The following is a 23,752-nucleotide window of genomic DNA, read 5'->3' on the forward strand; positions in this document are numbered from 1 at the left end:
TCCTTATTCCTTCTTCATGCTTAATACTAGTCCTAACCATGTTGATAGCACTGCCATTTAAGTCTGTTATTCACACCACCGCATTCTGTTAGAATCCTGTTTTAACAATGAAGCATTCTAGTTCTGTATCGTAGCCTTTTGATCAATCTGTATTATGTTTCTTCATCCTTCTTTTCATCATTTAGTCTCATGGGAATGTTATTCTGATCTCTGTGTGTTAATGTTATACAGGTTACGTGGCCACACCGTCCAGTTTCACCACACCAAACACCACTGAACATCACCACCATGACACCAGCTCCTCGACCTCCGCTCACGTGCATACTCTCAACCGACACCACACACCACCTGTTGCTAACGGCAGCGCCCTGGTAGTCCAGCGTAACCTGTCGTCGTCTCACCCAGCAGGTGACATGGGGCGGCGCTTCTACACTCCCCCCACCAAGGACATCGGCCAGTCACACCGAGCGGCCAGCTCTCCCTCCTCCTCCACTGCCAGAAGGTGGGTTACTTTAGTTCTGCAGTAGCTGCTTGAAAAGTGTGTGTTGCTTATCTAGTACAATGGATCTCCCAAAATCTGAGAAATGTAGGTCTTATAAAGGAGTGAGTTTTAAAACGGAGGTATGGGCGGGGATGTAGCTCAGTCGGTAGCGCGCTGGATTTGTATCCAGTTGGCCGCTGTCAGCGTGAGTTCGTCCCCACGTTCGGCGAGAGATTTATTTCTCAGAGTCAACTTTGTGTGCAGACTCTCCTCGGTGTCCGAACACCCCCCGTGTGTACACGCAGGCACAAGACCAAGTGCGCACGAAAAAGATCCTGTAATCCATGTCAGAGTTCGGTGGGTTATAGAAACACGAAAATACCCAGCATGCTTCCTCCGAAAACGGCGTATGGCTGCCTAAATGGCGGGGTAAAAAACGGTCATACACGTAAAATTCCACTCGTGCAAAAAACACGAGTGTACGTGGGAGTTTCAGCCCACAAACGCAGAAGCAGAAGAAGAAAAACGGAGGTTAATGTAGCGAGATAATGAACACAAAGTCTGGGAAAGCGGGGGTTCCACTGTTGTTTGTTTCTTTGTTGTTTTTCCCGTAGTAGCCTGCACTTAGCTCTTTTGGGTAAGCTGAGTTGGTTCATTTTTGAGTCACTTGAGAAAAAGTGACTCTATGTAATCGGTCAGTGTTAGTCTGTCCGGCCGGCCGTCCGGCCGTCCGTAGACACCACCTTAACGTTGGACTTTTCTCGGAAACTATCAAAGCGATCGGGCTCATATTTTGTTTAGTCGTGACCTCCAATGACCTCTACACTTTAACGATGGTTTCGTTGACCTTTGACCTTTTTCAAGGTCACAGGTCAGCGTCAAAGGAAAAATTAGACATTTTATATCTTTGACAAAGTTCATCGGATGTGATTGAAACTTTGTAGGATTATTCTTTACATCAAAGTATTTACATCTGTAGCCTTTTACGAACGTTATCAGAAAAACAAGGGAGATAACTAGCCTTTTCTGTTCGGCAACACACAACTTAACGTTGGGCTTTTCTCGGAAACTATAAAAGTGACCGGGCTCAAATTTTATGTGAACGTGACTCATTGTGTTGTGAATAGCAATTTCTTCCTGTCCATCTGATGCCTCATATAATATTCAGAACTGCGAAAGTGACTCGATCGAGCGTTTGCTCTTCTTGTTCATAGACAGGGTAGGTAGGTTCATTAAAAAGTTGAGATCAAAGTTGTTTTGCCATTAAAATGTTTGTCTTTGTAGTGCAAGGCGTAGAGCTATTTATGATAGTATTTGAAATTGAAGCTGCAATGGCGGAGTGCTTGCCTTTTATTATACTTATAGTGACTGTATTTTGTGCTGCATTCTATAGGAGAGAAAATGCTGCATTCGTGCTGCCTTTAACTGCTTTACGCAAGATTGCTTTGAACTAGCGTAGAGAAGTGGCCGACAGCATCACCAAAATGATTGCATACAACAAACATGTGGTGGAAAGGAGTGGACCATTACTAGAATGCAGTCTGCCTGAGAAAAAAACTGAACAAAAAGTCTGCCTGCCGGGATATGGCTCATCCATGTTGCTCAAGATGACAAGAACAAGCATATCATTGACGTGGCGAACACACATACTGACGCTCGGTACATGTGTGTGTACAGACAGCTGATGACAGAGCTGGAAGGAAGCCAGCCGGCCAGCAGTGGGACGGACAACAGTGGGGGTGGGGGTGCGGTGGGCCGTGCAAATGACCACGACGACTTCATTCAGCGGCTGGAGAACCTGCAGTCCAGACTGTCCGGCTCATCCCCACAGAATGGTCAGTCTTGACCATTCTTTATGCTGCTTAGATTGCCTTTCTTGCTTCTGCTTGACCTGCTTGGCTCTTTATTTTGTGTTGGTTGTAGGGACAGACTTTTCTTAAAGAGTTCGAGGGGGGTGGACGATTAGTTGTTGTGTTTGAACTAGATGGTTATGAAGGTAGTACATTTAGTAATTACTGTGCTAAAGCAAATTGGCAGAATATGGTCCAGAGCCCTTGTTTAAAGTGAGTTGTTAGATGCCCTTAACCCCTTCACTGCCACAGTATAACAGCATTTTGGTATTGCTGTGCGCCAGGCAAATTTCGCTTTCTTCGGTAGGTTCACTAATCTGTTCACTGCTCAATCATTTATTGAGAGATCTCTTAGATCTTTGGCATGTGGTTTGCTTACACCCTTGGCTATTATCTGATAACATGATCTTTGGACTTTGTTTGTGATTTTTATAGTAAAAATCGATATAATGACCATTTTTGTCAAAAATTACAGTTTCCAAACTTTCACACACTGCAGCACGTAAAACCGCAGAAAACACAGCTAAAACTGGTGTCAAACATCAGGTACTCACATTACAGCTCATAACAGTATTCTTCTGTGTGGTAATCCATAAATCACTTCTTGTAGAGCTTCCAGAACACTATATCATTTGAAAACAGGTCTACGAGTTGATGTCCGACTTTCGGCCACCATTTTGAATCTTATAGATCGGAAAAAACTTCTAAAAATGTTTTTACCACGTGGTACTAACTTATCTGAATGGTCAATGGGAAAGAACTGTGTTTAAACCCCTACAAGAAGTTGGACAGTGGTTACCTCCCATTTAGTTTTCACAAATGTCCTGAAAAGTGCTGATGTAAATGCCACGTACCTAGTACGTGTATGGGCGTATGACAAACCAAACAGGACCACGTATCTAGTACGTGCTGGGCAGTGAAGGGGTTAAAAGTAATGCAGAAGAAAAAAATAGTTTTGTGTGTGTGTGTGTGTGTATTAAAAAAAGTGAGTGTGTGTATGTGTGCTTGTATGTGTTTGTGTGCGTGCAAAGGGAGCCGTCCCGACACCCCTGCATAAAGTGAGACTGTTGCAAAGAGCGTCACTATCACTACTGCCATTCAACAAATACTGATCGTAATTTTCATTCTCAATTTCAACAGGTGATCATCCCCAACAGAGGTCTTCGTGGAGATAGCGGTCACTGCTGGTCAGTGGAAGCCAAACTGGAGAGCAACCAGTGTACACACGTACAGCCATTCCCTCAGTGCCACGGCAATCAACTGAACAACCTGGTGACTCAAACCCTTGTACAGACACGCACATCTAAATCCACCTACGCCAGTCCCCGCCTGTGAGGACCCAAGGTTTGGATATGACCGGTGTTCCAGCCTGTGGTTTACTTCGCCTCAACCGCTGAGTTTCCGGAAGCATCTTCTCTGTTCTTCATGTCTGTGGGATAGATGCAGAGCCGTTCTGTTGATGAATTGGTCATTACTCAAGGAGCAGGTTGACAAGAAACTGTGCACAGCGGTGGCTTGGTAATAAAGTGTGGGACAGGGAGGTCGTTTCACCGCAAGTAAGCAGTGTTTACAAGCCCTGACACCCCCAGCGATCCTCAAGAATAAGTGTCACCGGACTGAGCAATCACAGACAATATCTCCCTAAAGCAATTATTGAAGCAAGCTTTGCTGTTGAATTTGACAGATAGGACAGGAACATTTAATTGCTGACTGCAGTTTCTTGAGGCAAAGTTGTGCAAGCCAAGGTGATGCTGGCAATGAAAAGCAGCATTTATCTATGTGTTTTTCCTTTTGATTCTAGTTAAATTCTTATTCTTTTCTTAGTTTGCTGCAAGGATGGTTTGTGCATATGCATCATTGTTGGCAGCTGTGGTGTTTGGATTTGGATGTGTTGTTGTCAGCGGTCTATGACCTAATCCTCACACCAATACTTGAAAGCCTGACTTGATCCCAATATCCTATGGGGAATCAAAACAGCTTTTAGTTAAAGGGTTTTAGTCTACCGGTAGCCCATAAACAAGGGTGTTGGAAGGGAGTTCAGTACATTTCTAAGAGCATGGTCTGCCGCACAATCACATGGATTCTTGATTTGTAGGTGTGTGACGTGCAGCAGCCAACCACAGTCAAAACCAGCAAAACTTTACTCTAATCTCTTCCATAAAATGGACCAAGAAACGCCAATTTTGTTTCAAAGAAACTTTTTCCTGTAATTTCTTCTTGCAACCATGCAAGTGGATTCAATTTTCTTTTTAGAATATATTTTTGAATCTCTCAGGAACTGTCGAAGTTGGAATGATATTTTTTCATGTGTGTTTGAAAAGTTCAGGATCCACAGAGCATGGCATCTCCGTTTTCACCCTGTCCCCTCCACCTTTTCAGAATGTTGTAAATAAAGTTTGTATTCTCTTGCTCTAAATAAAATGTCCCACACAATCCACTGATTATCAATTATGCAATATTTTAATGCAAACAAAAGAAAGTTGAACAAAAGCTCTAACACCGTTTTTGGAAAAAAATCTCGGTACTTCTTGAAGAAATGTGTTTTCCTGTGTAAAGGATGGTGCACATCACCACAGATTTGTCCAGGCTTTTACATGAGAGCCTCCTTGACATGTTCTGCATACTGAAAATCAACATCTTTAATCCGCAAAATTCATACAATGAAAAATTCTAACTGTGCACAGGAAGCTGGCAGGCTGTTGACTTATAATAATTGTCCACGCGGAAGATGCTCTTATCACATGTAAAAGCCTCTTCAGATTTGTTGTGTTGCACATGATGGTTTATACAGAAAGGAAGATTTCTTCGGGTTTAACTTGCTAAATTTACAAATTTGAGCCCAGTGATTTTACAGAGATCAATCTGAATGCCATTTAAATCATCTTTTTTGAATGATTTGTTTAATTGCATTTCAAATGTACATTGACTTTTCTGGAGCATTTCTCATATCCCTTTATCATATCCCTCCATTCATTCAAGTGTTTTCAGTTTGATTTTGCATATAAAGGATATTTTGGTGGTAAAAATCAAACTCGCGGAATGATTTCACTTGTACATGTGTAATTTATCTGGCACACTATATGTAGTCAAACAGGTCACTGTGATAGTTGGGATAAAACCACCATTAGCCTACTTAATTACTATCAATATCTTCATGTTTTCAGTTTCATGTCACGTGCATTTGCCATACTGCAAGCATTTAATAACTATGATTTTGTGTATCGCTCTCATGAAGAGTGTTTTGTTCGGAAAGCCATGACTGTTTATTGTGAAAGCATTATATGAACATGGCACAGAATGGTAACACCAAGCTTGTTTGTACAATGTAAATATGTAATCCTGGTATGTTGTACATGTACAGTACACACATGGCCATATGAGTTGAGGTGTCAGATTGTATGAACTTCACTTGAGGCATACACACATGGTATGTATTTTTTGTGCATGTTTTTTTACTCCTTATGCCATTGGGGTTGAATAAACAATATTTTACAAAACATCTTGTTTTACCTTCAAATGGTGGTACCACTGTCGCACAGCCAAACATACAAGTAAATGATGTTACAAGAATACCTCACTTGTGTTGGTTTAGTTTTATAAATCTGAAGCAGAAATAAGCAGCCGAGAAACAACAGAAATAAAAGATACTTTCCTTCTTGAGAAAACCATTTTGAATATCCAGGCTTTTTTTTTATATCGGGTAAAAGCATCCTTCCACTTGAAGTCAACAGCCCACCTGCTTCCGGTGCAGCATGGCATTATTAATGCTGAGTGAATTTAATTCCATAACTCATACCTGTACAATATAAACAGCAACAACAAATACCGCTCTGCACGGGAATCAGCTAGGAGGCCGATTGTTGGTGTGTATCAATATAAACGGCAACAACAAATACCGCTCTGTATGGGAATCAGCTAGGAGGCCGATTGTTGGTGTGTATCAATATAAACGGCAACAACAAATACCGCTCTGTATGGGAATCAGCTAGGAGGCCGATTTTTGGTGTGTATCAATATAAACGGCAATAAAAATACCGCTCTGTATGGGAATCAGCTAGGAGGCCGATTGTTGGTGTGTATCAATATAAACGCAGACCTGTTTACACTACACATTGAGCGTAGTAAACTACGATTTTGGTCCCCAAACTACGCAACTACGCATGTTTGTCTTATACTACGCAAACGTTTCGTTTCGACTACACATTTTGACATTTTGAATACGCAAAAACGCGAGCGAGTTCCGATCCATAATTTGTACTAACCGGTTGTGTACTGCGTGCAAAACATGCCCGGCGCCCGCGAGAGTAGCGTAGTCAGTTGGTCTTGCTGCTGTTATTACAACTATCGCGGGCGTTTCAGCACATACTTTTCTGAACGCGGTCACTTCCTAGCTCATTCTTTCTGGAGGGAAAAAAATGGCTACAGCGACGAACACGGATTCAGAAGACTTTGGCGATCAACCGCCACGGAGCAAAAAAAAGAAGCTTGGTCAAACTCCCAGCAAGGCTTTTCTGCCAAAGTACTATGAGGAGCATCCATGCCTAGTTTCGTGGAGAAAAGGGAAGCATTTTGCCCACTGCACTGTGTGCAACACGGCTTTTTCAGAGAGGCACAGTAGGCTTTACGACCGTGTAACCGCCACAAGAAAAGCACTTCTCATTCGAGAAATCCCGACCAAAGCAGAGGAAAAATTGGACTGTTTTGTGAAGAAACCCGTGCCAGGGAAAGAAGACCAAGACAAGCTCACTTTTGAGAGATCGGTAACCAGAGCAGAGGCAATGACCTGCCATATTATTATTATTGCCGACGCAAACCTGTTCTGTTTATATAAATTTGCCTTCATGTTGATACACACACTCCCAGTCCCTACTTTTTGTGACTCAAGTTGATGTTCTCAGATTGTCACAGGTCTTGAATAGGGGGTCCCACTGTATATGAACTGCATACCCCTCAACATAGCTTTTTTTTTTTAACAAATGCATGGGTGAAACTGGTCAAATAAAGAATTCCTTATTTTGAAAATCTGTAAAAAAAAAAACAATTTTTTTTTTTTTTCCGCCGGCGATCCGATCTGTATTTTCTCTAACACAGTGACCGGACATCGCTGAATCTTTGTTTCCCTGAGCGCGCGAATTATTGGACTACAGCTTGGCATTTGTTATCATTGTTTACTGTGCAAATTTGTGTGTTTGAGATACCAGGAAAGGCCTACTTTTACCCTTAAAAAGCCTGATTTTTCGTTTTCTTCCGGGGGGCTTCGCCCCCCTGGGCCCCCTAAGAGGGCGTTGCCCCTGCACCCCACCAGGGCGTGGGTGGCCCCTGGACCCCGGCCTCATTTTCCTTATTTTTAATTCTGATCAGTTTCACCCATGCAAATGTTCCAAACTAGTTAATAATTTTTTTCTTAACAAATAAACTTAATGCTTGGCTTGTATTTTTGTGGGGAGTATTGTTCACATTGTAATAGTTTTGTTTGGAGTGTTGAGTGTTTGTTTTAGTACGGTATAAGTAACTGTTCTGTTTTGCGGTTTGGGTTGATCAAATTGAAATACTACACATTCACCTGCCAAACTACACATTTGCCTTATTTTCACACCCAAAACTACACATGGTACATTTCAGGGGTAGGCAGGTCTGTAAACGGCAACAACAAATACCGCTCTGAATGGGAATCAGCTAGGAGGCCGATTGTTGGTGTGTATCAATATAAACGGCAACAAAAAATACCGCTCTGTATGGGAATCAGCTAGGAGGCCGATTGTTGGTGTGTATCAATATAAACGGCAACAACAAATACCGCTCTGTATGGGAATCAGCAAGGAGGCCGATTGTTGGTGTGTATCAATATAAACGGCAACAACAAATACCGCTCTGTATGGGAATCAGCTAGGAGGCTGATTGTTGGTGTGTATCAATATAAACGGCAACAACAAATACCGCTCTGTATTGGAATCGGCTAGGAGGCCGATTGTTGGTGTGTATCAATATAAACGGCAACAACAAATACCGCTCTGTATGGGAATCAGCTAGGAGGCCGATTGTTGGTGTGTATCAATATAAACGGCAACAACAAATACCGCTCTGTATGGGAATCAGCTAGGATACCGATTGTTGGTGTGTATCAATATAAACGGCAAGAACAATTACCGCTCTGTATGGGAATCGGCTAGGAGGCCGATTGTTGGTGTGTATCCATATAAACGGCAACAACAAATACCGCTCTGTATGGGAATCGGTTATGAGGCCGATTGTTGGTGTGTATCAATATAAACGGCAACAACAAATACTGCTCTGTATGGGAATCGGTTAGGAGGCCGATTGTTGGTGTGTATCAATATAAACGGCAACAACAAATACCGCTCTGTATGGGAATCAGCTAGGATACCGATTGTTGGTGTGTATCAATATAAACGGCAAGAACAATTACCGCTCTGTATGGGAATCGGCTAGGAGGCCGATTGTTGGTGTGCATCCATATAAACGACAACAACAAATACCGCTCTGTATGGGAATCGGCTAGGAGGCCGATTGTTGGTGTGTATCAATATAAACGGCAACAACAAATACCGCTCTGTATGGGAATCGGCTAGGAGGCCGGTTGTTGGTGTGTATCAATATAAACGGCAACAACAAATACTGCTCTGTATGGGAATCAGCTAGGAGGCCGATTGTTGGTGTGTATCAATATAAATGGCAACAACAAATACCGCTCTGTATTGGAATGAGCTAGGATGCCGATTGTTGGTGTGTATCAATATAAACGGCAACAACAAATACCGCTCTTTATGGGAATCAGCTAGGAGGCTGATTGTTTGTGTATCAATATAAACGGCAACAACAAATATCGCTCTGTATGGGAATCAGCTAGGAGGCCGATTGTTGGTGTGTATCAATATAAACGGCAACAACAAATACCGCTCTGTATGGGAATCAGCTAGGAGGCCGATTGTTGGTGTGTATCAATATAAACGGCAACAACAAATACCGCTCTGTATGGGAATCAGCTAGGAGGCCGATTGTTGGTGTGTATCAATATAAACGGCAACAACAAATACCGCTCTGTATGGGAATCAGCTAGGAAGCCGATTGTTGGTGTGTATCAATATAAACGGCAACAACAAATACTGCTCTGTATGGGAATCAGCTAGGGGGCCGATTGTTGGTGTGTATCAATATAAACGGCAACAACAAATACCGCTCTGTATGGGAATCAGCTAGGAGGCTGATTGTTTGTGTATCAATATAAACGGCAACAACAAATACCGCTCTGTATGGGAATCAGCTAGGAGGCCGATTGTTGGTGTGTATCCATATAAACGGCAACAACAAATACCGCTCTGTATGGGAATCAGCTAGGAGGCTGATTGTTGGTGTGTATCCATATAAACGGCAACAACAAATACCGCTCTGTATCGGAATCAGCTAGGAGGCTGATTGTTGGTGTATCAATATAAACGGCAACAACAAATACCGCTTTGTATGGGAATCAGCTAGGAGGCTGATTGTTGGTGTATCAATATAAACAGCAACAACAAATACCGCTCTGTATGGGAATCAGCTAGGAGGCTGATTGTTGGTGTATCAATATAAACAGCAACAACAAATACCGCTCTGTATGGGAATCAGCTAGGAGGCTGATTGTTGGTGTATCAATATAAACAGCAACAACAAATACCGCTCTGTATTGCAATGAGCTGGGATGCCGATTGTTGGTGTGTATCAATATAAAGGGCAACAACAAATACCGCTCTGTATGGGAATCAGCTAGGAGGCCGATTGTTGGTGTGTATCAATATAAACGGCAACAACAAATACCGCTCTGTATTGGAATCAGCTAGGAGGCCGATTGTTGGTGTGTATCCATATAAACGGCAACAACAAATACCGCTCTGTATGGAAATCGGCTAGGAGGCCGATTGTTGGTGTGTATCAATATAAACGGCAACAACAAATACCGCTCTGTATGGGAATCGGCTAGGAGGCTGATTGTTGGTGTGTATCCATATTAACAGCAACAACAAATACCGCTCTGTATTGGAATCAGCTAGGAGGCTGATTGTTGGTGTATCAATATAAACGGCAACAACAAATACCGCTCTGTATTGGAATCGGCTAGGAGGCTGATTGTTGGTGTATCAATATAAACGGCAACAACAAATACCGCTCTGTATGGGAATCAGCTAGGAGGCCGATTGTTGGTGTGTATCCATATAAACGGCAACAACAAATACCGCTCTGTATGGGAATCAGCTAGGAGGCCGATTGTTGGTGTGTATCCATATAAACGGCAACAACAAATACCGCTCTGTATTGGAATCAGCTAGGAGGCCGATTGTTGGGGTGTATCAATATAAACGGCAACAACAAATACCGCTCTGTATGGGAATCAGCTAGGAGGCCGATTGTTGGTGTGTATCAATATAAACAGCAACAACAAATACCGCTCTGTATGGGAATCAGCTAGGAGGCCGATTGTTGGTGTGTATCGATATAAACGGCAACAACAAATACCGCTCTGTATGGGAATCAGCTAGGAGGCCGATTGTTGGTGTGTATCATTATAAACGGCAACAACAAATACCGCTCTGTATGGGAATCGGCTAGGAGGCTGATTGTTGGTGTGTATCCATATAAACGGCAACAACAAATACCGCTCTGTATGGGAATCAGCTAGGAGGCCGATTGTTGGTGTGTATCAATATAAACGGCAACAACAAATACCGCTCTGTATGGGAATCGGCTAGGAGGCTGATTGTTGGTGTGTATCCATATAAACGGCAACAACAAATACCGCTCTGTATGGGAATCGGCTAGGAGGCTGATTGTTGGTGTGTATCCATATAAACGGCAACAACAAATACCGCTCTGTATGGGAATCAGCTAGGAGGCCGATTGTTGGTGTGCATCAATATAAACGGCAACAACAAATACCGCTCTGTATGGGAATCGGCTAGGAGGCCGATTGTTGGTGTGTATCAATATAAACGGCAACAACAAATACCGCTCCGTATTGGAATCAGCTAGGAGGCCGATTGTTGGTGTGTATCCATATAAACGGCAACAACAAATACCGCTCTGTATCGGCTAGGAGGCTGATTGTTGGTGTGTATCCATATAAACGGCAACAACAAATACCACTCTGTATTGGAATCGGCTAGGAGGCTGATTGTTGGTGTATCAATATAAACGGCAACAACAAATACCGCTCTGTATTGGAATCGGCTAGGAGGCTGATTGTTGGTGTATCCATATAAACGGCAACAACAAATACCGCTCTGTATGGGAATCAGCTAGGAGGCCGATTGTTGGTGTGTATCAATATAAACGGCAACAACAAATACCGCTCTGTATGGGAATCAGCTAGGAGGCCGATTGTTGGTGTGTATCCATATAAACGGCAACAACAAATACCGCTCTGTATTGGAATCAGCTAGGAGGCCGATTGTTGGTGTGTATCAATATAAACGGCAACAACAAATACCGCTCTGTATGGGAATCAGCTAGGAGGCCGATTGTTGGTGTATATCAATATAAACAGCAACAACAAATACCGCTCTGTATGGGAATCAGCTAGGAGGCCGATTGTTGGTGTATATCAATATAAACGGCAACAACAAATACCACTCTGTATGGGAATCAGCTAGGAGGCCGATTGTTGGTGTGTATCCATATAAACGGCAACAACAAATACCGCTCTGTATGGGAATCGGCTAGGAGGCTGATTGTTGGTGTGTATCCATATAAACGGCAACAACAAATACCGCTCTGTATGGGAATCAGCTAGGAGGCCGATTGTTGGTGTGTATCAATATAAACGGCAACAACAAATACCGCTCTGTATGGGAATCGGCTAGGAGGCTGATTGTTGGTGTGTATCCATATAAACGGCAACAACAAATACCGCTCTGTATGGGAATCAGCTAGGAGGCCGATTGTTGGTGTGTATCAATATAAACGGCAACAACAAATACTGCTCTGTATGGGAATCGGTTAGGAGGCCGATTGTTGGTGTGTATCAATATAAACGGCAACAACAAATACCGCTCTGTATTGGAATCAGCTAGGAGGCCGATTGTTCGTGTGTATCCATATAAACGGCAACAACAAATACTGCTCTGTATGGGAATCAGCTAGGAGGGCGATTGTTGGTGTGTATCAATATAAACGGCAACAACAAATACCGCTCTGTATGGGAATCGGCTAGGAGGCTGATTGTTGGTGTGTATCCATATAAACGGCAACAACAAATACCGCTCTGTATGGGAATCAGCTAGGAGGCCGATTGTTGGTGTGTATCAATATAAACGGCCACAACAAATACCGCTCTGTATGGGAATCGGCTAGGAGGCCGATTGTTGGTATGTATCCCAGGGGAGGGAGGCTCTTATCCCACGTAAAGGACTGCATCTTAAAAAAAGATAAGAATTGAAAATTGAAAACAGTTGAGCTGCAGTTAATCTGCTGAAATGTGAGGTGTTGTAAATTCTGACATTTGAAAACACTTGTGTAAATATCATACTCAAATAGTGTTGAAGACAACAATGAACAGGTCTGTATCCCAATGATGAAGCCAGATCTCAGTCTTTCAAAACATGCACACCACACAATTTATTGTTTCAAACAAGTCCTGAATTAGTAATGGTGCTGTCAATCAAAAACTTGAAACTGCAGTTGTCGAAGTGTGCACAACGCAAACAAAAACCATGTACGGTGAAACCCCGCGTTTGGGACCCCCCAATTTAAGACTTCTCCATGTTAAGACCCGGTTTTCTCAGACTTTTTGTTCATAACCTCTGTAAAACTACCCCCATTTTAAGACTCCCCCCTTTTTAAGACCCGGTTTTCTCCGATTTTTCGAGGTCTTAAAATAATGGGGGGTTCCACTGGACCACTACCAGGACTTTGACACTTTTAAGTATGGAAAGCATGGGTATCTGAGCAGCTCTCGCGAGACATGCTCTTTGTTATGCTTTGAACATCGCGAGAACTTCGAACCTTCGCTTGTGCAGCTCGCACGAGATCGCTGTACCGCATGCTTTGCTATGCTCTGAAGCTTGCGAGAGATTACGAGAGCTTGGAATACCGATAGGGTCTATTGTTCATATACCTAGCACACATACTTTCGTGAAACAGGACAAGAACAGCAACATACAAACAAATACATAAATATGATTCTCTTGAGATCACATCACAGGCAAGTAAAATTTTATTTCAAGAAACCCCATGGGGGTACATGAAAAAAAATACAAGAACAATAAAGAGAGGAATGCAGGTTGTTCCATCAATAGATACACATAAACTCGTTCCGTTGAAAAAATAAAATATAAAATAACTTGTTTTACAATATGGAAATCAAATCTCCAAAATAGTCGTTCTCGATTTATGGCTTAGTTCATTCCCACGTAACATTACTGCGGAAGGTATCGTTCACTGGACCAACTACTAATCTTATTATGATAGTGTTGGTCCAGTGAACGATACCTTCCGCCTGTGATCACATACCCTCAACTTCAATAGAGAGAAAACAAACCTGCATAAGCAACATACAACTTTAAGAGTCAGGTAACACATCTGCTTAAAAGATAAGTAAGTACACTGTCGCATCTAGTTAGAGCCAATGAAACCAAACGGGTCCACAGTAGGAGCGGCAGCAGGTGGCGTGACAAGATACGTGGTCTCCATGCCGGCTGTCAGGTGATCGTGCACGTGACAGTGCAACAACCACTGTCCCGCCAGGGTGGCATTCATTCGCACCGTCTCGAAAATCCCAGGGAACAACTGCGTCACGTCCTTCGTGTGTTTGCCGGTTTCAAACATGACGATTTCGTTGCCGTGGAAATGGACCGAGTGGATGTCAACGTCGTTGCCGAGAGACATGAGGTGCCAGTCGACCAGGCCGTACTGTGGGACTTCTATCACCGGGTTGTTGCTGTAGATGTACCCGTTGATTGCTGAAACAAAGTTAAAAGAGGCTAGTTCTTTGGCATTATTTAATGGACGAATTCCCAAACTAATCTTGTCGTGTGTGTGTGTGTGTGTGTGTGTGTGTGTGTGTGTGTGTGTGTGTGTGAGTGTTTATTGTTGTGTTTTTTGTGGGGGAAGATTTGTGCCCCTTCAAAACAGTGAGGTAAACACACCTGATCAAAAGTACTCATTGCAGCAACGAATTGTGAACTCCGATGAGCGATTAAAAAAAAAAGAGAAAAGAGTGTCTGATCAAGTGGACTCTGCCTAAAATGCAAAGAGAAATTCTTTGTTCATGGTGACGCCATGACCACTTGTCTCCACTTCTCAGTGTTATTTGTTTGCCTTAATGTTGCAAAGGGGCGCACATTATCCACAGCCAACACACATACACACACACACACACACACACACACACACACATGCACACACACACTCAAGCATGCAAGCACACACACACACGCACGCACGCATGCATACACACACACACACCCCCATCTCCCAACATGATCACATCCCCACAAACACACACACACACACACACATTCACCACCCCCACCCCACCACCCCCCCCCCCACACACACACACACAAACACACACTCACCACACCATCCCCCAACCCCCCACAAACACACACACACACATACACACAAACACCCACCCCTACACACACTCACCACCCTCAACCCCCCCACACACACAACACACACACACAAACACTCACCCCCACACACAACATAACCACTTAACTCACTGTGCATGAGACAGCTCTCCCCAAAGTCAGGGTCATCCTTGGAGGCGTTGTTGCCGAACAGCTTGATGTTGTCGTCCACGTACCAGCTCTGAGCCTCGTCAATTATCTCGAACAGCAGCACCATGGGCTTGGTTTGGTCCGTCCTTGACCCGGATTTGTCTAGTATCCCTGGCTTGCAGATTACAAGAGGACCTGTAGAAAAAGAGAGGCTTTTGCTGCATATCTTTCATAAAATGATTTATTTAATTCTATTTCCCAAAATTCCGAGAAGAATTGGATCCCGTAAGAGCGAACGCGGGAAATCGTCATTGGCCGTGTGTTTTTTTGTTAGGTGCAGACTCACGTAGTCGCTTTCCTGTCTACATTGTGGTCGATACAGCTACTATTAAACTTCACTTACAAAGGTACGCTCGTCATCATTTTGTAATTATCTCCTTACATTGTAGGTGGCCAGTCATGATAGGTACATCAAAGTTTTATAACAAACTACGGCAAAGTGTCTTATCTTGGGGGGGCGTCCTCTCATGGGAGGGGCCTGACGTCACAGGTACCACTGTACTGTTCGCGTACCTATGAGTCCAGAGTTGGTGTCCCTGACTGGATCGACGGCAGAGTAGTAGGCCTGGTTAATACAATCAGAGTCGCCCTCTGCCGGCGCAAAATCAACAGGGACAGACCATTCGTATATTTTGGTCTCTCCTGGTTGAACTGCCCCATCTCTGTAAGCCCCGTAGATTGTCCCTTCGGAGTTCTTCTTATAGAACAGACCCTGAAATTGAGGATGTTAAAAAATATATATATAAGATAATCATGTGCATTTCAAAACAGAAATCTGAAAGTATAATACAGTAAAACCTTTAAGTTGCAACCTTGAAAATGTACAGAAGAAAATCAGTCATAAAATAAAAGGGTCTTTATTTGGAATGACAATGTTGGACACCCAAACCCCAAACAGCCCCCCACCCTCCTCAATTTGTGACCCTCCACCACGAAATGAGTCGCATGTCACCTCGCGCGGTTCTGCGCTAGGCTTAATAAAAGTCCGGGGAGTGTCTGGTAACAGTGTGTGGGTCACCTTATAGTCACAGGCTTATAACTCAAACAGTTTTCTCTCTTTTCTAAAACGGGTTTCACCACTGGATAGAGCATAAAAAAACTCTTTAGAAAAATGTAAAAATATGAAAATCATGCAAAGGTGACATGCGACTCATTCCGTGGTGGAGGGTCACATTTATTCATACAACAAATTCTCAACGTGCAACTGGGGCTGTTCATGTTTTGTATGTGACCAAGTGGAGGGATGGTCTTGTATTGTATTGTATGGGGAGATTTATATAGCGCTTGACGTTCTCTAAGCGCTTTACATATTAATTTCTGCCGTGTGAGATGGAATTTTTTTTACACAATATATCACGCATTCACATCGGCCAGCAAACCTCAAGCCTAATAGGGCGAGCATTCACCTTTCACGGCCTTTATTCCAAGTCACACGGGTATTTGGTGGACTTTTTTTTTAGCTATGCCTAAACAATTTTGCCAGGAAAGACCCTTTTGTCAATCGTGGGATCTTTAACGGGCACACCCCAATGTAGTGTACACCATGTAAAAAGCCTGGCCACATCTGAGAGGGTGGGCCGAACTGTTTTCATAGTTATAAAAATAATACAAAATAACTTTTCTATAGTGCGAGTTCTTTCAATTGTGACCCTCCACCACGGAATGAGTCGCATGTCACCTTTGCATGATTTTCATATTTTTACATTTTTCTAAAGAGTTTTTTTATGCTCTATCCAGTGGTGAAACCCGTTTTAGAAAAGAGAGAAAACTGTTTGAGTTATAAGCCTGTGACTAAGGTGACCCTCACACTGTTACCAGACACTCCCCGGACTTTTATTAAGCCTAGCGCAGAACCGCGCGAGGTGACATGCGACTCATTTCGTGGTGGAGGGTCACAATTGGCTCCAGGCGCTTCATGAGATAGCGTGTGCCTTTAAGGTACAGGGCTCCCCATAGAGCCCTGCGTCCTATACGCACTAGAAGCCCAAAACACGCACTAGAAATGTATGGAGGGGGTCCCGGGACGCACTAGACTTTAAAAGAGCGGGTCATCCTGGATGGTCATGTCCACCTATAGCATATTCCAATGAAAAAGACACGTCACAGTACACAATACGTGACCACAATGTTTTATAAGTACACTGGGACTTTTCGGCTTTTGGACCATTAGGACCCTCTAAAATTCTGCTGTGGGGGTCCATAGACCCTCTACAAATTGAAAGTGGGGGTCCATGGACCCTCTAAAAATTGAAAGTGGGGGTCCTGGGACGCACTAGGAGGGGCGTCCGTGGGGAGCCCTGACTTAGGTAGGCCATATTCCCTTTTCAGGGGTAGCAGAGATGAACTGGTCAAGCATCACTCCTCACCTGAGCGTGGACAGAGTAAGGTCTGGATGCTTGGTTTCTGAACACAAGTGTGATGATGTCATAAGCCTCGGCCGCAATGATAGGCCCCAGGATGCCAAGGTACTCCTCACTCGCATCTCGTTTGATTTCTGTGGTGAATGTCTGGTCTGTGTACTGGTGGTACCGAACTTTCTTGTACACCTTCCCCAAGTACGGTCCTTCTGCGGTTGTGAAAATATGCCCATCGCTGCAGAAGAAAAAATAAGACTTGGAATGATATGTCACGATTGACCCCAAAAAACGACTTCGCTATTTTTTGGGGGCCTACGTGATATGGGTGTAAAGTCTGTCCGGTATATTCTTCTAATTTATTCACACTTGTTTGAACACATTCTGAAAAGACCACAGGCAAAGTATTAACGAACTAGCAGTCAGGCCCGGCTTCGCCCGGGTGTTTCTAATCTTCCCTCTCTCTCAGAAACTTCTAGAATCTTATTCCAATGAGAATAAGCAATAGATGAAAGTGTGAGCTCATACATTTGGATTAAAAGGCTGGGACTGACAGTGTGAAAGCATCAACACACTCTTTTTGCTGAAAAATAACTTTTTGACTTGAGTTATCTCCTTTTCTTAGGAAAATTCTAGATACTTGAAAACCAGGTCTAACATCGACTCTATATATTCTGTAAAGACTGATCAGGCGTGCCTGCATTAGAAGAGATACCTCCCTTCAATGTATACAAAGTAAGAGTTACCTCCCTTTGCTTCTAGAAATTTCCTGAACTGTCCGGTTAACTTTTTCTTCTTCATTTCTTCTCCTCATAGGAGCGATAGAGAGTCTGTAATATCACTGGCATTATGTGCTTGCTACATGTGAACACCAGGCACTGAACTGGCCTTGCACAGCAGGGGGCAGGGTTAGTGTGTGTGTGTGTGGGGGGTGGGGGGGGGGGGGGGGCGGGATGATAGCGGGCGGGGGGTAACCCTTGAGAATTACACGGTATACTGGTTTGATGAGAGTTACCTCCCTTCCGTGGGTGACAAAGCATGACTTACCTCCCTTGCACTATGTAGACTGTATTGATAGATGGGGAGGGTCATTATCCGAGGAAGGAAACAATGTCTGGAGAAACTAAAACCCAGGTGCACATCTGCGGCACCTAGGGAGTGTACGTGCACACTATCTTGTTCCTGCCTCTTGCCATCTCAGAGGTATGGCGACCACAGACAGACAGACAGACAGACAGACAGACAGACACTCTCTTTTATTATATGTATAGATTCGATTTTATTGGTCAATCGGTGTCATATCTCATTAGAATAAATCTATGAACTCCTCTCAGCGGTGCATGAAAGCAGCTCGAAAATAACGATTAGGCTTTTTGGATGAACGTGCGTTTTAATCCAACTAAGTCCACAATCTTTGTGGCCAGGATATGTTTGTATACACACATAAAAGATAACACCCTCAAAATTGAGGACCGAGATGCACATGTGAGAAGCCAAATGCGTATCTTCACTCACTGGTCAGGATCTGACAGGTTCATGCCGCTGATCTTGTCCATCCCTGACGGTGCATAGTCCCACATCTCTTCTTCCGCCTGCAGAAAGAAGGTCCTGGACTGCGACCCCCTGGCGAACTGGATGCTGTAGTCTCTCCTCAGGCCGCAGTCACTGACGCTGAAGAGCGCCTTGGCCCCTGCATTGTAGTGGTCATTGGTCTGACACACCGCCGCCCACTCGCCTGGACAACGAAGGAAAGTTACAAGAAGATGCGATATGGACACGGCTGGATCTAGCTAGGGGTTTCCTGGGCTGAGGTACACGAACCGAATATGGGTGCCACACAAACGGAAGAGAACAAACCGCGGGGTCTGATTCGTTGAAATCAAAACAAATCTCAATTTCAACCAATCCAGCACCGCGGCTGGCTCCCACCCGGTTGGTTGCTTTCTCGTGCCCCTCGGCCCTGTGTTCCCGTCAGAAGCCCCCTCTTACCCGGCAAATGTACCTCTTTTTTCTCAAGGTGGGAACTAAAATACCCGGCCTTTCAAATGCAACATTTCAACAAGGCCCTGAGACTCTCGGCCGTGCCAGTCCCTGTACCCTTTTGGAAGCCCTTCCCTCTAATACACTAGGTCCAGCTCTGATGGTTATGATATTTTATAATATCATCCTTGACTTACACTGGGAACCCACCAGGGAAAAGGAAGAGAGAAAGGCCGAGAAACAGCTGGAGGCGATACACTGAGGCGGAGCTGAAGAGACATGACAACAGCTGAATCGAGACGAATATGTGTGTGTGTGTGTGTGTATGTATGTGTGTGTGTGTGTGTATATGTATGTGTGTGTGTCTGTGTGCGTGTGTGTGTGTGTGTGTCTGTGTGCGTGTGTGTGTGTATGTGTGTGTGTGTGTGTGTGTGTGTTTTGACACTGAGTGCAAGTGCTGGACACTACCTGGATTTTCGGCCTTCATGAGCAGCGTCCTGAAGTAGCCGGGCAGAACGTAGGTTGCACTGAGGTGTGTGTCCAACTGGGTCAGCGGCTGACCGTGGAAATAAATGGTGTGGAGATCTCGCTCTGACCCCACGCTAAACACATGCCACACCACGCGGTCACCTAAACACATCTTCAGCCCAGGTAGGTTACCGTACAGGTATCCATTCATACCTGAAAACCATTCGAACTGACTTGAAATCGGATTTTTGCAATCCCAAAATGCTTGTACATCTAACAATATGCAGATGTAATTAACTAGGGTTGGCGTTAACCATACATTTCCGGTAATTTACCTAGGACAATATTACAACATCTGAAATGAAACTAGACTAGCATGCCTGGGATATGTCTAGTATGCCTGCGATATTTCTAGCACGCCAGGAATATATGTCTAGCGCAATCAAAACATAGCTGGCAATCATCGGATATGCCCACATTTTTTTTATACACACAATAAGGTTGTTGCTTTAAACAGACGATTTGAAGTGGGATGGAAGACACGATACAAAAAGAGTAACCCGTCTTGCCGGTATGCACATAATGATCACGGATTTTATGATAAGCGGAACATCAACATATTTAGTGAACTTAACGTACGTCTTCAATTTAACGTGTCAGTAATGGACACGGGACGGTCACAGCATAATTAGAACAGTACGGATGTGCGGTGAGGAACGAAACTCACTGTGCATGAGGTTAGAGTTGTAGAAATCCTCATCACTCCTGTCTACCGTCAGGGCCTGGAAGTTGTGGTCACTGTACCATGACAGGTTTTCGTCCGTTACAGACATCATCAGGAAGAATTCATGGTCCACTTGGCGCTAATACAACACAAATACTGATATATAAAATGTATACATGTAGATAAGGTGAACAAGTGGTACCTGTTACAGTCAAACATGTCTATAACGACCACCCAAGAGACCGACCAAAATGGTCGTTATAAACAGGTGGTCGCTTTGCAAAGGGTGAAGTATACAGGAAAAACACTTGTCTGGGATCCTCGGGATGGTCGTTGTGGGCAGGTGGTTGCTTTCGAGAGGGGGTCACAAGGGCAGGGATCGACTGAATTTCAGTGAGAAGACATCTCCCTATGCAGGACACTTCATGCTTTTCTTCGGTTGATGAATCTGACTACATTGTCATGAAAAATCACCTACAACGTAAGGACGCATTTGGCTGTACTCAAAGGTTTCCTCTTCCGACAGATATTACTGCACTGTCATCACTGGTCAAGTACTAGTGAAAGCACTGTTCCCCTTCAAACACTAAATGAAAGATGAATACAGACAGGTGTGTATTAAGTTCTACGAGCTCTCTGCTGGACGTTGGGCGTAGATACGTCAACGTTTATATATTAAGGACAATGTAGTGATGCAGAAAAAAGCTGCTCCGTTGCCAGGCAATAATAGAACATATTTGGGTTATTCTCCAGAGCTGGGTACCATTTTGTGACCTGCATTTTCAGTCCTTTAAATCTTTATAATGTACATTAGATGGCAACTAGAATGTATTTTCTTTACTTCTTTTCAGTAATACTCCAGTTAGATAATGATACAGACATGCAACAACAAAAACATACTATATATTTGTGTCTTTTTTTTCTCAATTGTTAGTGTTCAAATCCATGTCACAACTTTTGGTTTCCATGTTACGAGTTGACGAACATTGAAATACTTGTAATTGACTGAACGTAGACTAACAACATGTGCAAGTATGTCTTCTTCTTTCTCTGTAGGCCAAGGATAAATATGGAACCAGTATTTGTTATTTAAATACATGTGTATGGTTAAAATGTCTCAGATTAAGGACAGAAATGTCGACTTCGTAACATGGTTTCCCCTGGTGCACAGCTCTAGAGAATAACCCATTTTCAATATGTTTTCAGCATTTTGTTCCTTTGTTTGATGAAAGATCAGTGGATAAAGACAACCCGGCCAAGCCAGTCAAAGCAAAAACAACAACAAAACAAACAAACACCATTGGCCTCTTCACTTTTGATGAACAGTGATAAGTGAACTCCTACAACGGCCTACTTACCTGTCTCAATTGATCGTTCAAAGCTCCTCTGCGACAAACCAGAATCGGACCCACCAAGCCAGAATAGGCATCACGAACACGGTCACGTGACGAAGAGGTGTAGACACGCGTGATACAAGGGGGGTCCATGGGCCCTGGCCCCATCACGTCAGGTATAAACCAGTACGTGGTGCTCACCTGGCCTGGTTTTACAAAGTCATCCAGGTGCTCTGAAAAGCAAAAATACTTAAGTGGGTTAAACAGAAAATGTACCCCATCTCACATTAACATAGTGGTGTGTTTTTTTCGCACAGATTTTCATTTGAGAATGACTGTGCATTTCGGATAAAATTAAGTTTGGAAGACGTTTATCAACGTTCTGCGAGTCAGGAATTCAAAATGGCCGACGCTTATTTTTACGACCAGACCTGATCCATGCAGATGATGTTCTTATTGGAAAGGCTTTGACAGGAGACGCGTGCCATTAGGAAACGAACTGCTGGACTGTAATACGCGTACCCTCAAGTCTAGGATGCCCCAGTTACTTTGAGCAGACCATTACAACAAGAAAACGGTTTGACTGTATTAATCACACTCTCTAGAAGGGCCCACCTATTATACAGTGAAACACCCATTTTAAGGTAGCAACCTCGGCCAGAAGAAGGGTAACATTTTGTTATCATTGATATATCCCTAACAAATGGGAATTTGTCAATGATATTTGGCATGCATATAGATAATAGACCCTAGTTAACATTTGTAAAGTTAACTTTGCTAAAATATCAATATTTTTATTTTTTATTTTTTTTATTTGTTTTTAAATATTTTTTATGGTACGAAAAAAGCACAAAAAAGCACATTTTGTAACACAGTATTTTTATTTCAGAAGCACCTGCAAAGCTCCCAGAGGCTAAAACTAATTACAAGAAGCATATCTTTGGTGTGTGCCTCTACAATTATTGTCAGAGTGACCTATTTTTGATAATCGTGGTTTTAATTTTCACGTTTATTAACGTAAAAATATTGCCATAAAATATTAATTTTATGAGCATCAGTCATTCTGCTGCAAAACCTGAGGCACACACCACAGGTAAACATGATTTAAAAACACATGCAAAATGTCAAGGCTTGAAAATATCATGTTACAAAGTGCAAAAATGGTCAATTTTCGGCAAAGTTTGTGAAGTGAAACGAACACATGGAGTAAAAGTAAATAAGTGAAAAAAATCAGAAACATCGGCCAAAAAAGGTGAAAAAACCACTTTTTGTTCCTTTTTGCCAAGAAAGTGCCTTTATGATAGCTTAATCATTCTACTTTTACACACTTTTTATTTTTTTCAATTCTGTTGAGTAGTTTTCGATTTATTGACTGATTACTGAGGTAGAGGTGCCCCTAAATTTACGAGAAAGACGCTCTGAAAATAACATTTTTAGGGCACCTCTACCTCAGTAATCAGTCAATAAATCGAAAACTACTCAACAGAATTGAAAAAAATAAAAAGTGTGTAAAAGTAGAATGATTAAGCTATCATAAAGGCACTTTCTTGGCAAAAAGGAAAAAAAAGTGTTTTTTTCACCTTTTTTGGCCGAGGTTGCTACCTTAAGACTTCAAAAAATCTTTACAATCACGTCTTAGAAGGGAGGGAGTCTTAAATAGAGTTAAAGTTACAGAGAACATAAACAGAAAATCTTAACAAAAACATGGTCTTAAAAGGGAGGAAGTCTAAAATTGGTGGGGGGGGGGGGGGGGGGGGGGGGGGGGGGGGGGGGGGGGGGGGGGGG

At 43.2% G+C, this 23,752-nt stretch overlaps 2 protein-coding genes across 8 annotated transcripts in view; one reads left to right on the top strand and one right to left on the bottom strand.

Annotated features, from left to right (window-relative positions):
- Window positions 1-5,828, top strand: part of LOC138982865 (A-kinase anchor protein 9-like) — a 160,855-nt gene extending 155,027 nt beyond the window's left edge. For all 7 annotated transcript variants that reach the window (XM_070356246.1, XM_070356247.1, XM_070356248.1 and 4 more), the window contains 3 exons: window positions 232-502; window positions 2,159-2,316; window positions 3,472-5,828. In XM_070356246.1, coding sequence (XP_070212347.1) covers window positions 232-502; window positions 2,159-2,316; window positions 3,472-3,506 — 464 coding nt within the window. In that variant the 3' untranslated portion in view covers window positions 3,507-5,828. The remainder of the gene's footprint in view (window positions 1-231; window positions 503-2,158; window positions 2,317-3,471) is intronic.
- A 7,691-nt stretch (window positions 5,829-13,519) lies between these two features.
- Window positions 13,520-22,195, bottom strand: LOC138982866 (hephaestin-like protein). Its single transcript, XM_070356254.1, has 8 exons — window positions 21,992-22,195; window positions 20,637-20,772; window positions 19,910-20,122; window positions 18,977-19,196; window positions 17,474-17,699; window positions 15,621-15,819; window positions 15,051-15,242; window positions 13,520-14,282 (listed from the first exon to the last, which is right to left on the bottom strand). The coding sequence occupies exons 1-8, from the start codon at window positions 22,133-22,135 to the stop codon at window positions 13,936-13,938; spliced, it is 1,677 nt and encodes a 558-aa protein (XP_070212355.1). The 5' UTR covers window positions 22,136-22,195; the 3' UTR covers window positions 13,520-13,935.
- Window positions 22,196-23,752: the final 1,557 nt, after the last annotated feature.

The sequence above is a fragment of the Littorina saxatilis genome, linkage group LG12 (assembly GCF_037325665.1).
Source record: "Littorina saxatilis isolate snail1 linkage group LG12, US_GU_Lsax_2.0, whole genome shotgun sequence".
NCBI classification, from domain to species: domain Eukaryota; kingdom Metazoa; phylum Mollusca; class Gastropoda; order Littorinimorpha; family Littorinidae; genus Littorina; species Littorina saxatilis.

Excerpts from the sequence above, each read along its gene's own strand:
- LOC138982866 (XM_070356254.1), bottom strand. The coding sequence starts at position 22,135 with ATGGGGCCAGGGCCCATGGACCCCCCTTGTATCACGCGTGTCTACACC. Across the intron at positions 20,123-20,636 it reads CAACTCTAACCTCATGCACA|GTATGAATGGATACCTGTAC; the intron begins GTGAGTTTCGTT and ends AATGGTTTTCAG. Across the intron at positions 14,283-15,050 it reads GGAGAGCTGTCTCATGCACA|CAATCAACGGGTACATCTAC; the intron begins GTGAGTTAAGTG and ends ACTTTGTTTCAG.